Here is a 19,589-nt window from a genome sequence, read left to right on the forward strand (position 1 = left end):
TATGCTATACACCTTAAATTTGTACAGTGCCGTATGTCAATTATATCTCAATAAAACTGGAAGAAAAAATAAAAATAATGTAAAAAATAAGAAAGAAAGAAGGAAAGAAAGGAAGAAAGGAAAAGAAAGAAAGAAAGAAGGAAAGCAAGCACATGGCCCTTATCGCCAGAAATGAGCGGGTGTAACCCAGATCCTGCCATGAAAAGCCTTCATTTCCCTGGGGCAAGTTCAGAAGGGCTCTTCATGCCCTGTGATGGGCTGACCAGCTGGCAGAGTGCCAGACCACAAAACCAGCACCTGCCCTAGAAAAGAGAAGAAAGAACCCACCTAAGGCTCCAGGCCCCCAATTAGAATTCTTATGTTGCTCAAAACTAAACTGATCATGTTTGCTTGACATCCCTCCCTCTCTCACTAGGATGAAATGATTAAAACACCAGTGAGACCGGCAGAGATGTTCAATCTCTTGATCTAGATGAAGAAAATGTCTCTTGCATTTTACCTCCAAGCAACCTTTGGGCAGAGTTTTAAATATTACCTATTCTCCTAAGTTTCTGGCGGTATGAACTAGTTGACAGATGGAATGTCTCTGAAATGAATTTGTTGCAACATAAAAAGTAACTGCTGTTTTTAGAAAGTTGAAGAAATAGTTGCTACTACAACCCTGTTCATGCCGCTAGAATACTATGCTGTTTTCACCCTTATTTGACACCTCCATACTTTGTTCCCCTCCTGTTCTGTGGTATTTTTACAACACAAGCAGCTCCTGTTAACTTTTTTTAAAAGATGTAAGATTTTTAAATGTGCTGTTACTATTTTCACAACTTTTATATAAAATTGCTTCAATGTACATATTCCTTCTTAACTAGTTAATGGAATTCCTTGGTTTGCAGAGAATTAATTCAAGGGTGTAACATCTACAAGACATATGACTGTTTGTGGCCATGCTTTAGTGATAGCAAAGCAGGCAAGATTCAGGGGGGCCTTGAGTGGGACATGTTTTAAATAATTGATCATGAGAACAAAGCAATTGATTAATCTCTTTCACTGGCAGCTCTATTTTTTTTTAACGTCTTTATTGGAGTATAATTGCTTTACAATGGTGTGTTCGTTTCTGCTTTCTAACGAAGTGAATCAGCTATACATATACATATATCCCCATATCTCCTCCCTCTTGCGTCTCCCTCCCACCCTCCCTATCCCACCCCTCTAGGTGGTCACAAAGCACTGAGCTGATCTCCCTGTGCTATGCGGCTGCTTCCCACCAGCTATCTATTTTACATTTGTTAGTTTATATATGTCCATGCCACTCTCTCACTTCGTCCCAGCTTACCCTTCCCCCTCCCTGTGTCCTCAAGTAGCAGCTCTATTTTTTTATGAAAGGAATCTATGCTTTTCCCTGGGCATATGTTAACTTTCAACCAAAGCAAAGACAAATGGAGCATCCAGAGTTAAAAACCTAAGTAGAGCCTCTACTGAATTTCGACCTTAAATTGGGATTGTGTGATCATTTGGATGGGAAAGTTTTACTTTGCGCCACCAGTGAAAAGGATTTTCAGCAAAGCTGTTAATATAAAATAGACCAAAAGTTTTTTTTTTAATTTTTAAAATGTTCACCTTTAGATATTTTTGGTTAAAAAGAGTAACTCCTTTGTCAAAGTGTAGTTTTCAAAAAGTTAAATACATGACTCTCATACAAATATGGAATGAACATGTACCAGAGATTTAGTCAATTCATTAATGAAGGAACTAGCAGAATGTAAAGCTGGTTCAAAGGAGAACCAAAGGAATGGGTTTAAAGGCATTCAAGAAAAGATGTTGGGATAAGATGCCAGGGTTAGATATAAAACTGGTTAGCAGTCTAACAGGAGAGTAAATCTGGACAGAAATCATCTGCACGTCTACCGAACAAGAATCTACAAGTTATGGTTAACTTTCAAAGTCCAGGCTTTTAATTAGTAGTAAAGAGCTTGTCAAACACAGATCCAGTGCCCTGGGTCATGAAATAATTCTGTGTGAGCTGTTAATACTCCGGCATGACACTGGAGGAACACGCTTCTCTCCCTCACCTTGTTTACAAGGTTTGGATAATTTTCCTTAACATCTTATTATTAAAGTGAGCTTCTACCTGTATAGGCACCAAGAATAGTCAGATTCTTAGAGACAGCAAGTAGAGTGGCGGTTGCCAGGGGCTGGGGGGAGGGAGGGAGAATGAGGAGTTATTGTTTTATGGGTCCAGAGTTTCAGTTTTGCAAGATGAAAGATGTCCTGTGGATGCATGGGGGTGGTGACTGCACAACTGTGTGAATGTGCTGAATGTCACTGAACTATACACTTAAAAATGGTTAAGATGGTCCATTTTATGTTATGTGTGTATGAGCAAAATTAAATAATTTTAAAAAGTGAGCTGACACATAGTTATGTGAAGAAAAAGTTAACAATTCTTCATCCTACTGAGATAACCCATTTAATAACCCTAGGTTTGTCTTAACTCACTTTTCCTCGTTCATAAAAACATAAGTAGACTTTTTAAAAAAGGGATTATTAAAATTCTTTGTGAAATTTTCTCTTTTAATAATATGTCCCGGACGGGCCTCTAGGTTACAGATATTGATCTAACCCATTCTTTTTAATACAAACTCCATAGACTGGATATAGCGTAACTTATCCAACTATTGCTCTGCTGATGGAAATTTGAGTTGTTCCCAGGTTTGGGTTTTTTTTTTTGCCAGTACACAAACTGTTATAATAAGGCTGTTTTAATACAAGAAAGTGATGCTGAAGGCCAGGACCTGAGTAAAGATGGCAAGAAGGCAGAGGAGGGAAATGGATCAAAGAAATGTTTTCTTGGGAAAATGGATTGGATTTAGTGGACAGTTGAAAATTTTGGTGTAAGAGTGGGAGAATGCATAGCGCTGCCATTTTATTAAAAGTGGGAATAGCAGAATGTTTCAGAAGAGATGGCAGAGAAGCTGAGAGGGTAGAGTTTGTTTTGACGATGCTGTGTTTGAGTTAGGTGTGCCGTCTCTGCCCAGCTTGGGGAAGGCATCACAGATAAAGACATAGATTTGAGAATCCTTCACATAAAGTCATAGTTGAAGCTCTGAGAGTGGATGAGACCTGTTCCCAGGGAGGCCTTGTATTCTAGAGGAAGGAGGTGACATCCATGGGAGTTACTTGCATTTAGGGGTCTGGCCAAGGAGACTGAGAAGTTGTGGTCAGAGGAGGAACAGGCAAGTAAAGCCTGGAGAGGGAAGAGTCTGAGATTACGTCCCAACTAGTCCAGTCTTAGGAAATGTAATAACGTTAAGTACTCTTAGGTCTGAGCAGTACAGACGTTCCTTCTCACTGCTTGCTGTGTGTGCCTTTCATGGCCCCTGCCTCTGTGAGTCCGTTTTCAAACACTGGTTTCCTTGTGTATAAACCACCGGAAACAGTGGTTCAGTTTGGTAAGCCAATGTGGGCCACTGCTTTGAATTTAAGGACTAAGCCAAGGCTTCCCTGGTGGCGCAGTGGTTGAGAGTCCGCCTGCCGATGCAGGGGACGCGGGTTCATGCCCCGGTCCGGGAGGATCCCACATGCCGCCGAGCGGCTGGGCCCTTGAGCCATGGCCACTGAGCCTGTGCGTCCGGAGCCTGTGCTCCGCAATGGGAGAGGCCGCCAACAGTGAGAGGCCCGCGTACCGCAAAAAAAAAGAAAAAAAAAAAAATAGTTCCCATTCACCAGAATATTTCAAGGATAAAATGAGCTAGAGAGGGGCTTCCCTGGTGGCGCAGTGGTTGAGAGTCCGCCTGCCGATGCAGGGGACATGGGTTCGTGCCCCGGTCCGGGAAGATCCCACATGCCGCGGAGCGGCTGGGCCCGTGAGCCATGGCCGCTGAGCCTGCGCGTCCGGAGCCTGTGCTCCGCAACGGGAGAGGCCACAGCAGTGAGAGGCCCGTGTACCGCAAAAAAAAAAAAAGGACTAAGCCAAATCAAATAATCAAACTGCGAAGAGGCACAGTTTGCTTTTAGTTTGGCATCTCTCAACAGTCATTAAAAAGTCATTTTTTAAGGCTATATTAGGTTCATATAAACTAAGATTTTATTATTAAAGGACAGGATGTGTCGACTTCACAAAACCCTGTGAACTAGAGAGGCTGCAGAGGTTCCCTAAGGAAGCGGTGAACACAGGGATTTCTAAAATATTTAGAATTAGCTTTGAAGCTGTCTCAACAATCTGTATTACCATAATTACCCTATTGCTACCAGATCTTTTTATAAAGGATCTGTGAATTTTTACATTCTGTCTACCTTAGGTGATTGGAAGAGAGACTGAAGGGAATTACTAGCAGTCCAAATGCCTTATTTTGTTACCTTTCGTGGTTTTGAGAAATACCCAAGTTTGGAAGAGCAACTGAGTCGTTGGAACTGATTGATGCCACTGAGGAGTGAAACCAGTGGGAATTTGCCAAGTTTGAGGGTGGATTCAATTTATAATAATTCAAAAATTGGTTCCTGGTGTTATATCAGATACCGTGGTTGGAGGTCCCTAAAGACAAATCAAAAGAAGTGAAGCTGAGGACTCTTACCCATGAAGTGCTTTGTCATCTTGTGGGAAAATAAAAAAGAATACATAGGAAAATATTGAAGAAAGAACTCTAAGGTGTCCTGTGGCCTCAGGATTGTGTTTATTGTTGTTGAAGGAATTTGCAGGTGGAGTAGGCTTAGTCCATACTTGAGTTCCCTCGACCCACAGGACCATTTGGTAAGGAAAAGGCAGGTGTGGGAGCAGTGGGGGACTGGCAGGTTAGGGAGGCGGCAGGTGATGAACAAGCTGGTTTCCAGGTAATGTGGTCACAGTAGGGTTATATGGTGGTCATTTTCAGGCATGACGGACTCAGGCCATCATCTTGGGTTACTTGATTATAAATTGCAAAGAAGGAGGTCATAGCTGTGGAGTGTTGATCTAAACAAAGACAGATGAACCCACAGTGGAAAGCTTGTTGTAGGTTCTGCGTCACCCTGAGTATCTTTAGTAGTTTGCCGTTAGTAGAGACCGCTAACTGAGGGTGGGGCGGTAAGATTCCGTCAGAATCTTACTGTGCTCAACACTAGTTCATCTAGATGTGTTCATGTGTCATGGGAACTTACCATGTGTTCCAGTAGGTCCTTAGGAAAGCAATTTAGTGACTGAACTCACCTCGTCCCTACCCCAGCTGAGTGCCCATACCAACTGCTTGCAGGAATAATCAGGACAAATCCTGGATTCTTTGCCCAAGGCCCTGAAGTGTCATCCAAACTTGGGGATAGAGAGGTTAAGAATGGAGATTTCCAGCTTTAGTGTTGCTTCCCAGTCACTTGGCAGTGGAAAATCTTTACTCGCAGAGGCTGCCTTTGGCTTTATTTTTGGACCAGTTGCTGAGTCCTGCTCTGGTCTTGCCTGAACATGCACACCTGGAATCCCAGGACCTGCTCTTTTTTGCACCATCTCCGTAATTCACAGCTGCACAGTTTTGAAAGAGACGCCAAAATCCAGACACAACAAAGCAGCCTCTTTTGCGTGTGCTGAGGTCCTGAATGACAGTTTTATCTTGGACATGTTCCCTTTTCTTTCCTCTTCTGCTTGTTCATTTTTATCTCTTTCTGTAATATATAAATAATGGACTTATCCTATTTACTGCACAAAGAGAAAATTAAACGTCTGAATTGTTTAGAACTATGGGAAAGTATTTCCAGAGTGTGAAAAAATAGACACTGGACATTTCAGCTTTTGGTGTAGTGGGAATTTATTACTCAGCTCAGTAACAGTTTTTGGTCCAAACCAAGCAGTTGTGTGGGCAAGCCGTGCTTTCCTGAATAGCACTGCAAGAGACAGTTTTGTTCATATTTGAGACCGCGTGAACCAAAGGTATCTTTCCATCAAAGACTGATTATCTCTGAATCTTAGACATATCACAGAAGCTGTGGAGCCCTAGCCAATGGATTTTACTTGCATGAGACATTGCATAGCTCCCAAAGGGGAGGGAAGCAAAAGGGGAGGGAGGCAAGAGAGAATCAGAGCCCAACAATAAATAGCTCTTTGTACCAGTCCCCCCCTCCCAAACCCCATACTGCTGAGATCATAGAGTAAGTTAGCAGCATGCAGTAGAAGGCACTGCTGCCCAGCAGCTTGGCACATGATGACCAGATGTGAACTTGTCTGTCCACAGTGTGTGGCTGTGACCTGGCCCAAGGGGGCTTCTTCATAAAGAACGGAGAGTATCTCTGCACCCTGGACTACCAGAGGATGTATGGCACGCGCTGCCATGGCTGCGGGGAGTTTGTGGAAGGAGAGGTGGTGACCGCCCTGGGCAAGACCTACCATCCCAACTGCTTTGCTTGTACGATCTGCAAGTAAGTGTGGCTTTCCCCAACAGAGAAGCGCTGGGTTCTGCTGTCAAAGCTTGGAATGTGCGCTTTGGTCTTGAGTTGTACTTAGTCTCTTTTTTTTTTTTTTTTTTTAGTATTTATTTTGGCTGTGCCTGGTCTTAGCTGTGGCATATAGGATCTTTTAGTTGCCGCATGTGGGATCTAGTTCCCTGACCAGGGATTGAACCCGGGCCCCCTGCATTGGGAGTGTTGAGTCTTAACTACTGGACCACCAGGGAAGTCCCTTGAGTTGTACTTAGTCTTAAAATATCTTTTCTTTAAAAAAAAATTTTTTTATTGAAGTACAGTTTGATTTACAGTGTTGTGTTAGTTCCAGGTGTACAGCAAGGTGATTCAGTTATACAAATATACACATATATCTTTTTCATATTCTTTTCCATTATAGATTATTACACGATATTGAATATAGTTCCCTGTGCTATACAGTAGGACCTTGTTGTTTATCTATTTTATATATAGTAGTTTGTATCTGTTAATTCCTAATTTATCCCTCCCCCTCGGTAACCATAAAATTGTTTTCTATGTCTGTGAGTCTATTTCTGTTTTGTAAATAAATTCATTTGTATCATTTTTTTTAGATTCCACATAAAAGTGATATCACACATTTGTCTTAAAATATTTTTTTCTGATGCACCTTTAGATGTTTTTATTTTCCTAGTGTGTTATCAGGCTTAGTCAAAAAGTAATTTACTTAGGAAACTTTATATGTGATATCCTCCACTAAATAATGTGACTGATTTTAAGTGCCTTGAAACCAAATCTGAAAGCAGCTCTAGATCTTGAGACATTTTGAGCAATGGAAACATGGGAGGAAATGGCATAAATACTTGGAAAGATGAAGCTTATTTGGAAGTATCAGTGTGTGGGAGTGGGTGTGTAAAATAGTTGCATTTGCTCTATAACCAGGGAGAGCAAACTGCCCCATGGGCCAAATTAGACCCAATACCTGTTTTGTAAATAAAGCTTTATTGGAACACAGCCATGCCCGTTTGTTTATGTATTGTCTATGGCTGGTTCCAAGTGACAGTGGCAGAGTTGAGCAGTTGTGACAGAAACCTTATGATCTGCACAGTCTAAAAATATATTTACAATTTGATCTTTCAGGGGAAAAGTTGCCAACCCCTCCTCTCTATCATCCACCAAGGTTAGATCTTTACTGCACAAAGCAGCTTGATTAAAATGATCAGTCAGAGAGAAGAAGGAAACTGTGTGAAGTGTGAGTGGAAAATGTGGTTCATTGTTGTGTTTTGAGCGCTACACATTACAGAATTTACAATGGGTTCGATTCCTATAATGAGGAGACTCACCAATAAAGGATCAGCTACTTAATGGACCCATACTAATCAGGCAATCCCATGCCTTTTGGAATGGTGTTGATTCTGTGCGCTCCATTTTGCTATGCCTTTGTAAAAACTACAGTTCAGTTCAGTTTGTTTTGTTTTTCAGCATTTCATGTTTCTAGGCCAGAGAAATGTAAACTCTAGAAGGGTAAATATGATTTTGTATAATTAATTAACAAGATAATACACATGGATAAATTGTAATAAGATTTAGATGAAATATTCATAATCAAATTATTTTAATAACTTTATATAACTATTAGCCCATTTTAAAATTATATATATTTTTAAATCATAATTTAAAAATTCTGGGTTAATGAGCTGAAATTTTTTCTGTATTTAATCAAAAGCAAAGCTTCCTCTTGACCTCTCCTTTTTCAGGCTGTAGCTCACAGCCTGGTTAAGAGCCTGGACTGGCATTCGGGACACCCGAGTCCTGGTCGTGCTTCCTGGGCTGATTTGAGACCTATGTGAGCTAACTTTTCCACAGCAATTGTCTCATCCGTAAGGTGAGAGGCTGTGAACTGCATACAAGTGATTCCCCAAACCTGGATGGTCACTGGAATCCCCTAGGGAGGGTCTCTTTAAAATATCCATTTCTAGCCTTTCTCCTTCCTAACTCTCATGATGATTTAGTGGTTTCTGAAGGGCCACCAAGGAGGAGGAGACTCAGTCAGGTTGGAGGGCGCTGGCCCAGGTAAACTCCAAGAGGCTTCCTGATCTTGGCCTTGAGAGACCATTGCTTCAAGTTGGTAACGGACAAACATTTATAAGCTGTAGCCCTGTCCCTGCATGTTTGAGCCAGCAGAGAGGTGCCCACTGTTGCTGCTGCTGAATGACACCAGTTTCCTCTGAGGAGGCCACCTTTACAGTTTACAAATTGCGTTCATGTAGAAATTAATTTAACCCTCTGAGCAATTCTGTGGAGTCAATCAGGAATTCGTGTCCCTACTTATGAGTGACTTTGAGACTCAGAGTGTAAGGGATTTTCCCAGATCCTCACATCGCAAGGCCAAGATTTGAACTCAGGTGTTCTGACTGTAAATCCAGTTCTCCTTCTATTACAAACATTCAGGCAAATGTCAGGAGGAAGTGAACCCATATGGGCAGAGGACGTAGGGAAATGAAGGGGGGTTCATTCATGAAATAACAAAATTCAGAAGACCTGGTCGCATTGTTGAGAACTGGACTCTGGTTTGTCCCATGGTGGATCTGTGTGGGGTTCAAGTTTAAAAATAGAAGCTTAGATCAGATGCAGGGCCTGGACTAGGGTGAAGCCAGGGAGGCTCCTGGGCGCACAGTTTAAAGGGGTGCTTACTCCCGGGTCATGCAGCACTTCTGACAGCGGGGGCCTCCTTAGATGCTTTGCCTCGGGTGCCTCGCTGCCCTCACCCTGGTCCTGGCCCTGATCAGAGGCAAAGAACCTGAGCTTATTGTGTCTGTGGACTCTTCACCGCCTGAGGGCCTCCTTACAGAGCAGATTGGAGGCTAGCTTGGTTTTACCTAATAAGTGTGAAGCGATAGGCCTGTTGGTATCCACCAGAGTGTGACTTTGATTATTAAAGACAGAGCAAGTTCTGAGTTGGTGGATACCACCTGCACCTGCCTGTGGCTTGGTCTCCCTAGCTGGTCAATCCACGCAAGTTGCTTAACCTCTCTGGCCTTAGCTGAGCAACGGAAAGTAACATGGCACCAGGAGAGAAGAGGAGAGGAGAGACCACCTCAACTCAGCGCTTCTAAAATTTGGCGGTGTGAGAGTTTAAAACTCTCCTTGATGACTGGCAACAAGCACGTTTGTGGAGTTAAGTCCAAATTTACTATCTGTGCGTGCATTATGGTTAATCAACAACTGTTAGGCGGCCAAAGGGCAACTTAAGGCAGCTGTGAACGTAAAACATGTCCAGAAGCTTGAATTTGTTCTTAAGAAATTGCTTCTGACTCAGATGTGTGGGGATGTTTGGCTTATGAGTTTCAAATTTCCTGATTGACAGAATCACACATTTGAAAACTCATGATGAAGATCATTGGCAAATTGGTCAGTTGCAAGAAAGTAGGCGTGGAAACTGTCATATGGCTATTAATTAATGACTTTTTTTAAAGCTATCTGCCTGCTGAAGTGGGAGCAGAAGAAACTGATAACGTACCTGAAGAAGGCAATATTTTTGCAACGTGTGCTGTTATTGATGAATATCTAATGTGAAAGGAAAATATCTTTCTGAAAAGAAGCTAATACTAATTTTTAAACAGATATTTATCGCATCTTCATATTTCTCCAAGTTTATGAGGGACTGGGCCCCTAGCACTGTGAGATATTTAGTTCGCCCATTCAGACGTCCAGGACCAAGTCTAATTCAGCATAATTATCACGTTGGTCCAGGGAACTTAAAGAGTTAATGCTTGACCTGTAACCAGTTCTCTTGGGGAAGGGCCTTAAGCTTGAATAGGAATCCATGGCATTTAAAATATTTCTTCCTGGAGGTGTTTCCATTTGGAAAAGGAAAATTGTACTGTGTGTGCCCTGCTAGGTGACTTGTTGGAACATCCCTCCGCTAATGAGCGGAGGTGAACGGTATCATTTTACTATCTGGTTGCCCGCAGAAGCTGCACATTCTCCTTTCCTCTCAAAATGAGGCACGTTTGTGTGTTTGTTTGGACTGGATCCAGCTGGCTGGCTGGCTTCAGGCTACATTTCAAATGGTTTGGCTCCTCTTCGAAGCAGTGAATTGGCACCGGAGGCCAGCCAAGCAGGGGTGAGGAAGAGGAATGAAATTGCTGCAGTAACCTTGAGGGCAATGTCTTTCTGTCTCCAGGCGCCCGTTTCCACCCGGTGACCGAGTCACGTTCAATGGGAGAGACTGCCTTTGCCAACTGTGTGCACAGCCGATGTCTTCCAGCCCTAAAGAAGCCTCCTGCTCTGGCAGTAAGTGCCCCAGCCACCTGTTGACATGAATTCCTTCATTCCTCAAAGGTAGCTTAGGCAGATACCTTCCTTTTTGAGAAACTCTGGTAGCCGGAGCCAAGAGTAGGCCTATATCTAAGGCGTTTTCAATTGTAAAACGTGACGCGTGGAGAAACCTTCACTAAAACCCATGCAGTGAGAAGCATCTCCCTTATTTCAAAAGGACAGAAGTAGAATTGGACATCACACTGTGTATTTTGATAGTAAATGAAGGAAAAAGAATTATAAACTATTACATCAGAAACGCCCCTCTCTGGTCATGGAGGTTAAGCTGTGAGAGCGTTTGGTGGTGATGTGATTGATGTCTCTGTGTATTAGAAAAGCTATCCCCGCAGTGCCTTGGGCAAATGTGGTGGTTATTATTTACTCTTAAATAATTCTTTATTCTTTATCACCCTTAAGTATTCTTTATTCACCTGGAGGGTTTCTGACATTTATTCACTCAACAGATAATTTGCTGAGCACGTACAATGTGTGTGTCATTCACACTAGAGATACAGGCGTGGACAGAACATACTCAGAATCCTCAGGAAGCTCATTTTTTAGTAGGAGCAGGTAGACAATGAATGCATGTACAAAAATATCTAATACGTGAAGAAAATTAAAGTAGGAAGAAAAAGCAGGTCAGTGGGTCTGTGTTTGTATGGGGCAATCAGGGAGACCACTCTTAAAAAGTGTCACCCAAGGCGAGATCGGAAGAAAGTATGGGACAAGCTATCCATACATCATGGGATTGGTAATTCTTGATGACAAGGCTTGTCTGACCTGTATGAATCCAAAGAAAACCAACTTCCTTCCAAATAAAAATAGTGGCAAATTGCAGTATTTCTTGTAGTAAATAACATTGGTTAGGTCAGTTCACTCTGAAGTGAGAGGGATTCTGAACTCAGGACAGCAAGCAAGGAAGCTCTCCTTCCCTCTGTTTCCTGGGGCTTTAGGACATGGACTAGATAGAGGTTTGCCTCGGTTTCTGTGTATTGTGCCCATCCTCAGAGAACAAATGCCTTTAAACCCTGCCAGCCTCAGCACATAAGAATGAGATAAGCCCCTTCTGCTCCGGAGGAATTTCTTGTAATTTTTAACAGCACTTCCAAATCCTCCTGTTAAAGTAGAAGAGTTATACCTGTTAAAAATAAGAATGTTATGACCAAACGTATTTACATAGAAATTGGATTTTGACCATTGGGAGAAAAGAAGAAAATAAATGTGTTAGTGCATCTTATTCAACACACATGATCAGATCCTTAGCATGTGGATTTATATGCCCTACTAATAAATAACAGCAGCCTGGGTAGGATAAGGGCTACAAAACAGGACACTATCCAAGACCCCTAATACGGTTTCAAGTCCCTCACTGTGCTTACCTACTCTGCCCCCTGCAGGTCATTGGGAAGGTGACCTAGGTTGAGAATAGGTACCCCTTGCTTGAGAGGGCTTGCTTTGAAAGTATGTTACCAAAGAACTTTGCAGGAATTCTTCAGTCTAGTTAAGAAAAAGAGGATGTTATGAGTCCCAGGATAGGATGACAATCTATAACAGAAGATCATGTCCATAGGCCTATTATAGGACTGGCTGCATCCTCAAATTCAGTGGAGTCCTTTAGTCCAACTATCTTTCTTGATAGGTGAGGATATTGCAGCCCATGAGCATATTCAAGGTCACACAAGCTATCCAATAATAAGGTAGGGTTAGAGGCAGGGCTTCTGACTGCGAGTTTGGGGCTGTCTTTTTGTTTCATCTAATACTCCTCATTGGTTGGTTTAAGAAACAGAAGGAGGATATTTTTAAAGGTTTCCAGTCCTCTTCCTCCATGTAATTTGGAAGCATATTTCCTAATCATAGCTCCACCAAAATGGTTATTCCAATTTTTATTAAACATTGTTTTGCTTTATCTATATTTTCTTTTTCTATATGACATAGTTGTTATGCACATAAAAAAGAAATTAAAATTCTAAGTATAAAAATGTATCAGACTCAAATTCATTACATTTCTAATGCTAGATTTAACAGTTATTGCGTGTGTGCAAATTGTTGGACCAAATCGTATTTTCTCCTTTGCTCCCAATGGATGAAATCCCTTTTCTCTGTGCAATTGCTTTGGTCAGAACATTTTTATTTTCAACAAGTACTTGTCTGTTTAGATAAGTACTCAAATAGCATTTCTGGGGCGCGTGGGTGTGGGTGTCTGTCAAAAAGAGAGCTCTTATATATGGATACACACATGCAAAGTACCCAAAGGAGGCAGGCACACAAGTACAAGAGCAAGTGAATTTTCAGCAAGTTTCTGAAATTCGTTGGCGCATAATTAGAAAACACTTGGTTATTCTTTGTAATTCTTTAAGAAATGCCCTATATTTTAAAACTATACTTATGTTACTTTGATTCTTATTTTTTAAAAAATAATGTAACTTGGCAAAGCTTCCTAAAGAAAGGCAAATCATGAAACTTTTCTTTGCTAATGTTCACAGTGTTGGTGACATAGATCAGAGAGCCAAGGTCCTCTCTTTCCTTTGAAATGTTCTTTCACAAATGAGTTTGCTCTTCTGAACCAAAATTTTATTTCACATTCTGTGGCTGGTTTTCCATAATCACTGAATAGGAGGTGAAGACAGTGTGAGAGGGAGAGAAGAAGTGAAGAGTGGCCAATGGAAGCAAGTCAATGATGTGATGAGAATTAACACAAAATAGGCTCTGTTAGAGCTTACTCAGTAGAGGTGCAATTTCAGCTACTCAGGGGCCACCATGTCTGTGTTGCTCTAATTTAGGGAGACGTCCCAGTGGAGTGCCTGTGATGTCTTGGGTACTCTGCTTGGCGCTTTCTTCCACATTACAGTAACTCTTCTCACCTTTATTTTATTTTCTTCTTAAAACATTTGCACAGTACTCACTGTGATCAGGCACTGTGTAGCTGGTGTACAAATTTTAACTCATTTAATCCTCAAAACCACCCTATAGGTTGGTACTAAAACTATCCCCTTTTCACAGATGAAGAAACAAAGGGCCATAGATGTTAAATAATTTGCCCAAGGTTACACAGTGGTAGAGTCGGGATACAAACCCAGGCTCCAGATGCCATGTTACTGTCCCGGATATTTATTGCATAATGTAGGTATCACTCTCTGATTTCCAAAGATGCGGAGTGCTGAGCCTTGGAGCAGTGACCTGACTTGTCTGCGGATTTACTCGAGTGTCTGCCTGCAAGGGCTGTGTGCTTTCTGTGTGCCACAGTTGCCTCCCTGGTGTAGCAAGGTTTGGTGAATAGAAACCATCAGGAAGTTATTCATAGAAACAAACTACTTCAATTAAAGATTATTGCCCTTGAATTAGTAAAAACTGTTGCTGCACCCAGTCTAATGCAATTTGAATTCAATAAGCAACAAACATTATATAGCATGGAGATAATAGTAAACATTGCCTCACAGGGTTACAATGAACATCAATTAAACTGCTTTTATAATTGATAAAAAAAAATCGATTGCCCATGTCTAGCTGATTCATTCTTTAGAAATAAAAATGTATGTCCAGAAAACATGATGCTCTCCCAGAAGTTTATTGACACTCCTTTAAGGCCTAACTTCACTCCATTCCATGTATCTGTCAGTAATTGAGGGACTGGTTCTTGTGGCGTAAGGAGCCACGTGAGGGGGAGTCTGTGTGTGACAACCTAGAGGGCAGGGAATCGGCTTTGGATGTTGCTTCCTGCACGGCTCTGGTCTATTTCAGGCATCTGAACAGAAGTGGGTTGCTGTCTACGATCACCCTTTCCATTTCAAAGGGTGTCTGACTAGTGTCTGATTGTGTGTGGGTTTGGCAGATTGATGCGATGAACACCCCCCACACACACATACATCCAAACCCATCTTCCTCTCCTTTACCCCCTCTGTACAGCATTGCCATTGTTCCAACTGCAATTGGAACTCCTAACGTATTGGGGCAAATGCTCTGCTTGGACTGAATTTAAATCATTTCAGATAAACAGTCCTGTGCATGTTTTCAAAGGGGAGGAAGAATTTTTCAATTATTTTACTTTTCTATTTGGTGCAATAGCTTTTAATAGTTGCAAGATGATTTTTTTTTTTTTTATCTATGTTCTCTCTCAAAAAAACATTTGCAGGTTGAGTGGGATTGTCTGCTGAGGCCCCTACAATAGGTGGAGTGGTGACGATCTGACGCTGGCATCTGACTGCCTGGGGCAGGCTCTGGCTCTAGCCATCTCCTGACCTCTCCATCCTCCAGGTCCTCTTCCGTAAAATGGGATGGCAATAGGTACCTACCTCGTAGGATTAAATAAGTAAATAGATAAAAGTACTGACTACTTATAAAACAAAAACTTACTGTTCACGCATTGACTTCTGAATTTTTGTGTAGGACAATCTTTGCTTTTTGTGACTGTGCGTTTTTCACTCTACCGTTCACGGTGGCTGTCTTTTCTGTTCATTTGATATTTCCACCAATATGTAAAACCCTTGAAGGCAGGAACACGTGCACACATACAACCCATGGACTGTTGGGTTTTGACTCATGGTGATGGGTTTTGCGGAAGGTCTTCAAAACAGACCAGCCCCACCTTCTTGAGACACTTTCTTCCAGTAGGATAGGATGGCAGAGGAGGCTTGGCAGGCTTCTGCTAAAGAATATGGGTTCTGGGCAGGTTGATGGCTGGTTTTTATCCCAGTTCTACCACATACAGGCTGTGTGGCCTTGAGAACTCAATCTCTGCCAGCGTTTCTTTGCCTATAAAATAGGAAACAATAATAGTTCCTTTCTTGGGCTTCCCTCGTGGTGCAGTGGTTGGGAATCCGCCTGCCAGTGCAGGGGACATGGGTTCGAGCCCTGGTCCGGGAGTATCCCACATGCGGCGGAGCGGCTGGGCCCGTGTGCCATAACTACTGAGCCCTCATGCCACAACTACTGAAACCCATGCTCCGCGACAAGAGAAGCCACCACAATGAGGAGCCCACACACAGCAATGGGGACCCAAGGCAGCCAAAAATAAATAAATGAAATTGAAACAAATAATAATAGTTCCTTTCTCATTGGGTTGTTCTGGGGATCATATAAGTAAAGTACTTAAAAGATTCATGATACCTAATAAGCTCATCCAAATGTTAACCATTGTTCTTTAAGGAAGTTACAAGACTAGAACTTGAGCTTAGAGATAATTTAGAATCAGAAAGGAACAGAAGAAGAGAGCGTAGCATGCTGGTTTCAAATGTGGGCTCTACCTTTCAGAGGGCTTGGGTTTCACTCCTGGTCCTGCTTCTTCCTAGCCATGAAGTCATGGACAAGCTATTGGATGTCTCACAACCTTCATGCTCTCATCTGAAAATCGGAAGATAGCTACTCCTAAGGGTTGTTACGGGAATTAAATAAGATACTACTACGTGGGAGGACAGTCTAAATGTGGGGAGGGTACTTGTAAAAACAGCACAGGGGGAACCCAAACAGAGCAAAGGCTTTGTTCTTCCACGTCCTGAGAAGAAAATCTGGAAAGTTAGAGCAAGGGCGCCAGGTCTCTGGAGGCTTTGAGGGGTTTGGCAATGTGGCGCTTGGCTTAACCTGGAGGACAACCAGATGAAAACAATGTTCTAGAAAGATTAAGGTGGTAATGGCAATGGTGGTGTGCAAAATCAGTGATTTGACATCAGTGATCAGAGCTGGGGATACCATTGGTTGTGGGTACAGGTAATGGCCGTGAGAAAAGGTGAGGAAGATGAATGAAAGGACTAAGTCAAAGAAAGATATGGATGTCATTCATTCATTCAATGAGCATTTCTTTGAGCACCTACTGTGTTCCTGGCACCAGCCAAATTCTTTACTGCACAGTTATCATCATGTATTATGGTGATACATTTGTCACAATTAAAAAGCCAACATTGGTACATAACCTGTTGCATTTTTTTTTTTTTTTTTTTGTGCCACGTGGGCCTCTCACTGCCGTGGCCTCTCCCGTTGCGGAGCACAGGCTCCGGACGCACAGGCCCAGCAGCCATGGCTCACGGGCCCAGCTGCTCCGCGGCATGTGGGATCTTCCCGGACCGGGGCACGAACCCGTGTCCCCTGCATCGGCAGGTGGACTCTCAACCACCGCGCCACCAGGGAAGCCCAACCTGTTGCATTTTAATTGTTTAAATGTGTGCCCGCCTCCACCACCAAGTTCATGAACTCATTAAAGATAAAGACCCTGCTGTCCTTCTCTCTTATACAAGGTCTAGCACATAAAGCCCTAGATAAACACTCCAGAAATTGAATCAAAGCCATCTTTATCTCTAAACAGAGCTAATAACAATCTTCTCTTTTTAAATGGGTTTAAGTGTTCATTGTAAAACAATACAAATTTTACAGAAAAGTACAAAGAAGGAGATGAAAATCACCCGAAATCCCATCACAATGAGATTACCTCTGTTAACATGTTGGTGGGTATGCTTCTGGATTTTGCTCTAAGTGCTATAGACACATGTACAACTTCGCATAAATTCTTCCCATAGCATTTTGGTCATGTGTCTTCTCATCAAACATCATTTGTTCTTTTGAGTGTCACACAAAAGATTGAAAGCTTTGAATTTGCTTAGGCTCCCTGGCTACAGGGCCAGCTCACAGGTGTCCCGGCCAAAGCTGTGCTTTGCATTTCTATTGTGACAGTTATTACCACATAGCTCCCCTAGCTCTTTGCATCTTTTTCTCTCCAACCAGACTATGAGCTACCTAATGACAAGCTCTTTTATTTATTTTTTCCCTAAGAATAGCACTGTGCACACAGCAAGTACATGAATGTTCATTTAGTGGGTAAATTGATGCCATCCCAGGAGAGCCTTTCAGGTAATAAATCTCAGCTCCCAGGTCTGGAATGTTGAGTTCTGAATACTACTTGAATGACGATGGTGACAATGGCTTTTGTGGTTTTGTAAAATTACGTAGTACAGCTTGGGTGCATGAGGGCAAGGTGTATCGGCATGTTTAAATGTTCATTTTCTCATCTTATTTACAAGTCTTTCCTCTTATTTAATAAAAGGGGAAGGAGCTATTGCTTTAGAGAATTCAGCTGATGACAGCATCACAAGGTTTTTTTGATTTTGGGTTTTTTTTTTTCAGTAGAAGTGTCAGGGAATGTATTTCCCAACTTTGAGTGTGAGGTTAGAGAGGCCTCACCTGTCTGGGCACTTAGGGTGCCAGCCCCTGGCCTGGAAGGACAGGGTCTAACCTGACATGGCAGTTCCAATATTGCTCTACTGGGTACAGATTAGAGTGTTGAGAGAGTTTGGAATTGACATAGTAGCCAAAGATTCATTGCAGGAGGACAAGGTATGTCGCAAAAAGGAATTTAGATTTTTCAGACTGAAACCTGTTACAATTATGAGTCAGACATTAAAGATCCCAGAGTGACATATCTTTTCACTTAACCAGAACCTGGATTATCTCGGTTGCAAGAAAGGAAGAAAAGTTCCCGCCTTATAGGGAATGGGTCCAACTAAGGAGCAAAAAGGGAAAATGGGTACAAAAAAATGTTTCAGTGGTTGGCAAGTTAATGGTATTTTGTTATTTGCTGTTTTCATTTCACTAGATACGTCTTTTATGTAATAAGACCCGCACCTTCTGACAACTTATCAGTAAAACTAGAATTTTAATGATTGGAAGCGTGGTTATTCCCCAGTTTAATTTTTCAGCAGCAGTAAAGACTTAGCTGTTCAAAGGACTGCTGTGTATATCTATAGTTGTATATTCCTATAGACTGTCCTCAGAGGGATACTGAGAAATTACTCTTACTGCTTATCTCCAGAAGAAAGGGAGCAGTAGCAGGGAGATAGGGAAGGAAAGGAATTATTTTTACTACATGAAAAAAAAAGTTTAACTATGTGTATGTATTACCTACTTAAAACCAAAGCACATCAAAAATAAAAATAATGTTAAATTTAAAAAAAGGGACTTCCCTGGTGGTGCAGTGGTTAAGAATCCACCTGCCAATGCAGAGGACATGGGCTCGAGTCCTGGTCCAGGAGGATCCCACATGCTGTGGAGCAGCTAAGCCCGTACGCCACAACTATTGAGCCTGCGCTCTACAGCCTGTGAGCCACAGCTACTGAGCCCATGTGCCACAACTACTGAAGCCCACACGCCTAGAGCCCGTGCTCTGCAACAAGAGAAGCCACCACAATGAGATGCCCACGTAGCGCAAGAAGAGTAGCCCCTGCTCGCTGCAACTAGAGAAAGCCCATGAGTAGCAACGAAGACCCAGTGCAGCCAAAAATAAATAATATAAATAAAAATAAATTTATAAAAAAAATAAGTAAATAAATAAAAGGCCCATTCCAGACTGAAGTCTCACTGCAGTTTGCCCTTGCTGTGACCTTCAGTTGTGTATGTATTAAGTGACTGGTCACATGAGGAAAGTACTGAAACTGACATTCTACCCTTTCTTTTCTTCTTTCTATCTTTGGAATAGAGTCAATGAGCTGATATTGGCTAATGAGTACTGGATCTGAGAAACTGACGTAAAACTCAAGTATGATTTCCTCTTTGGCAAGAGCCCTGTTTGCTGGGTGACCATAGCCAGTTAAAGATTTATCATGAAACTCGTCACCAGGTTAAAATTTACAACTTAATTAAGGAAATCAGTATAAGGGCAAACCTTCTTGGTACAGATTTTTTTAACTGAAATTCACATAACATAAAATTAACTATTTTAAAGTGAATGTTTAAGTAGATCACAACATTGTCCAACCACCACTTCTATTTCCAAAACATTTTCCTCACCCCAAAAGAAAACTCTGTACCCATTAAGCAGTTACTCCCAGTTCACCGCTTCTCCCAGCCCCTAGGAGCTACCAATCTGCTTTCTGTTTCTGTGTATTCACCTACTGTGGACATTTCACATAAATGACATC

General features: G+C 42.0%; 1 protein-coding gene across 3 annotated transcripts in view; it reads left to right on the forward strand.

Annotated features, from left to right (window-relative positions):
- ABLIM1 (actin binding LIM protein 1) overlaps positions 1–19,589 on the forward strand; it is a 229,169-nt gene that overhangs the window by 99,898 nt on the left and 109,682 nt on the right. For all 3 annotated transcript variants that reach the window (XM_069541505.1, XM_060034019.1, XM_060034020.1), the window contains exons 3-4: positions 6,189–6,372; positions 10,559–10,668. In XM_069541505.1, the coding sequence (XP_069397606.1) occupies positions 6,189–6,372; positions 10,559–10,668 (294 nt within the window). The remainder of the gene's footprint in view (positions 1–6,188; positions 6,373–10,558; positions 10,669–19,589) is intronic.

The sequence above is a fragment of the Delphinus delphis genome, chromosome 16, assembly GCF_949987515.2.
Source record: "Delphinus delphis chromosome 16, mDelDel1.2, whole genome shotgun sequence".
Classification (NCBI taxonomy): Eukaryota; Metazoa; Chordata; class Mammalia; order Artiodactyla; family Delphinidae; genus Delphinus; species Delphinus delphis.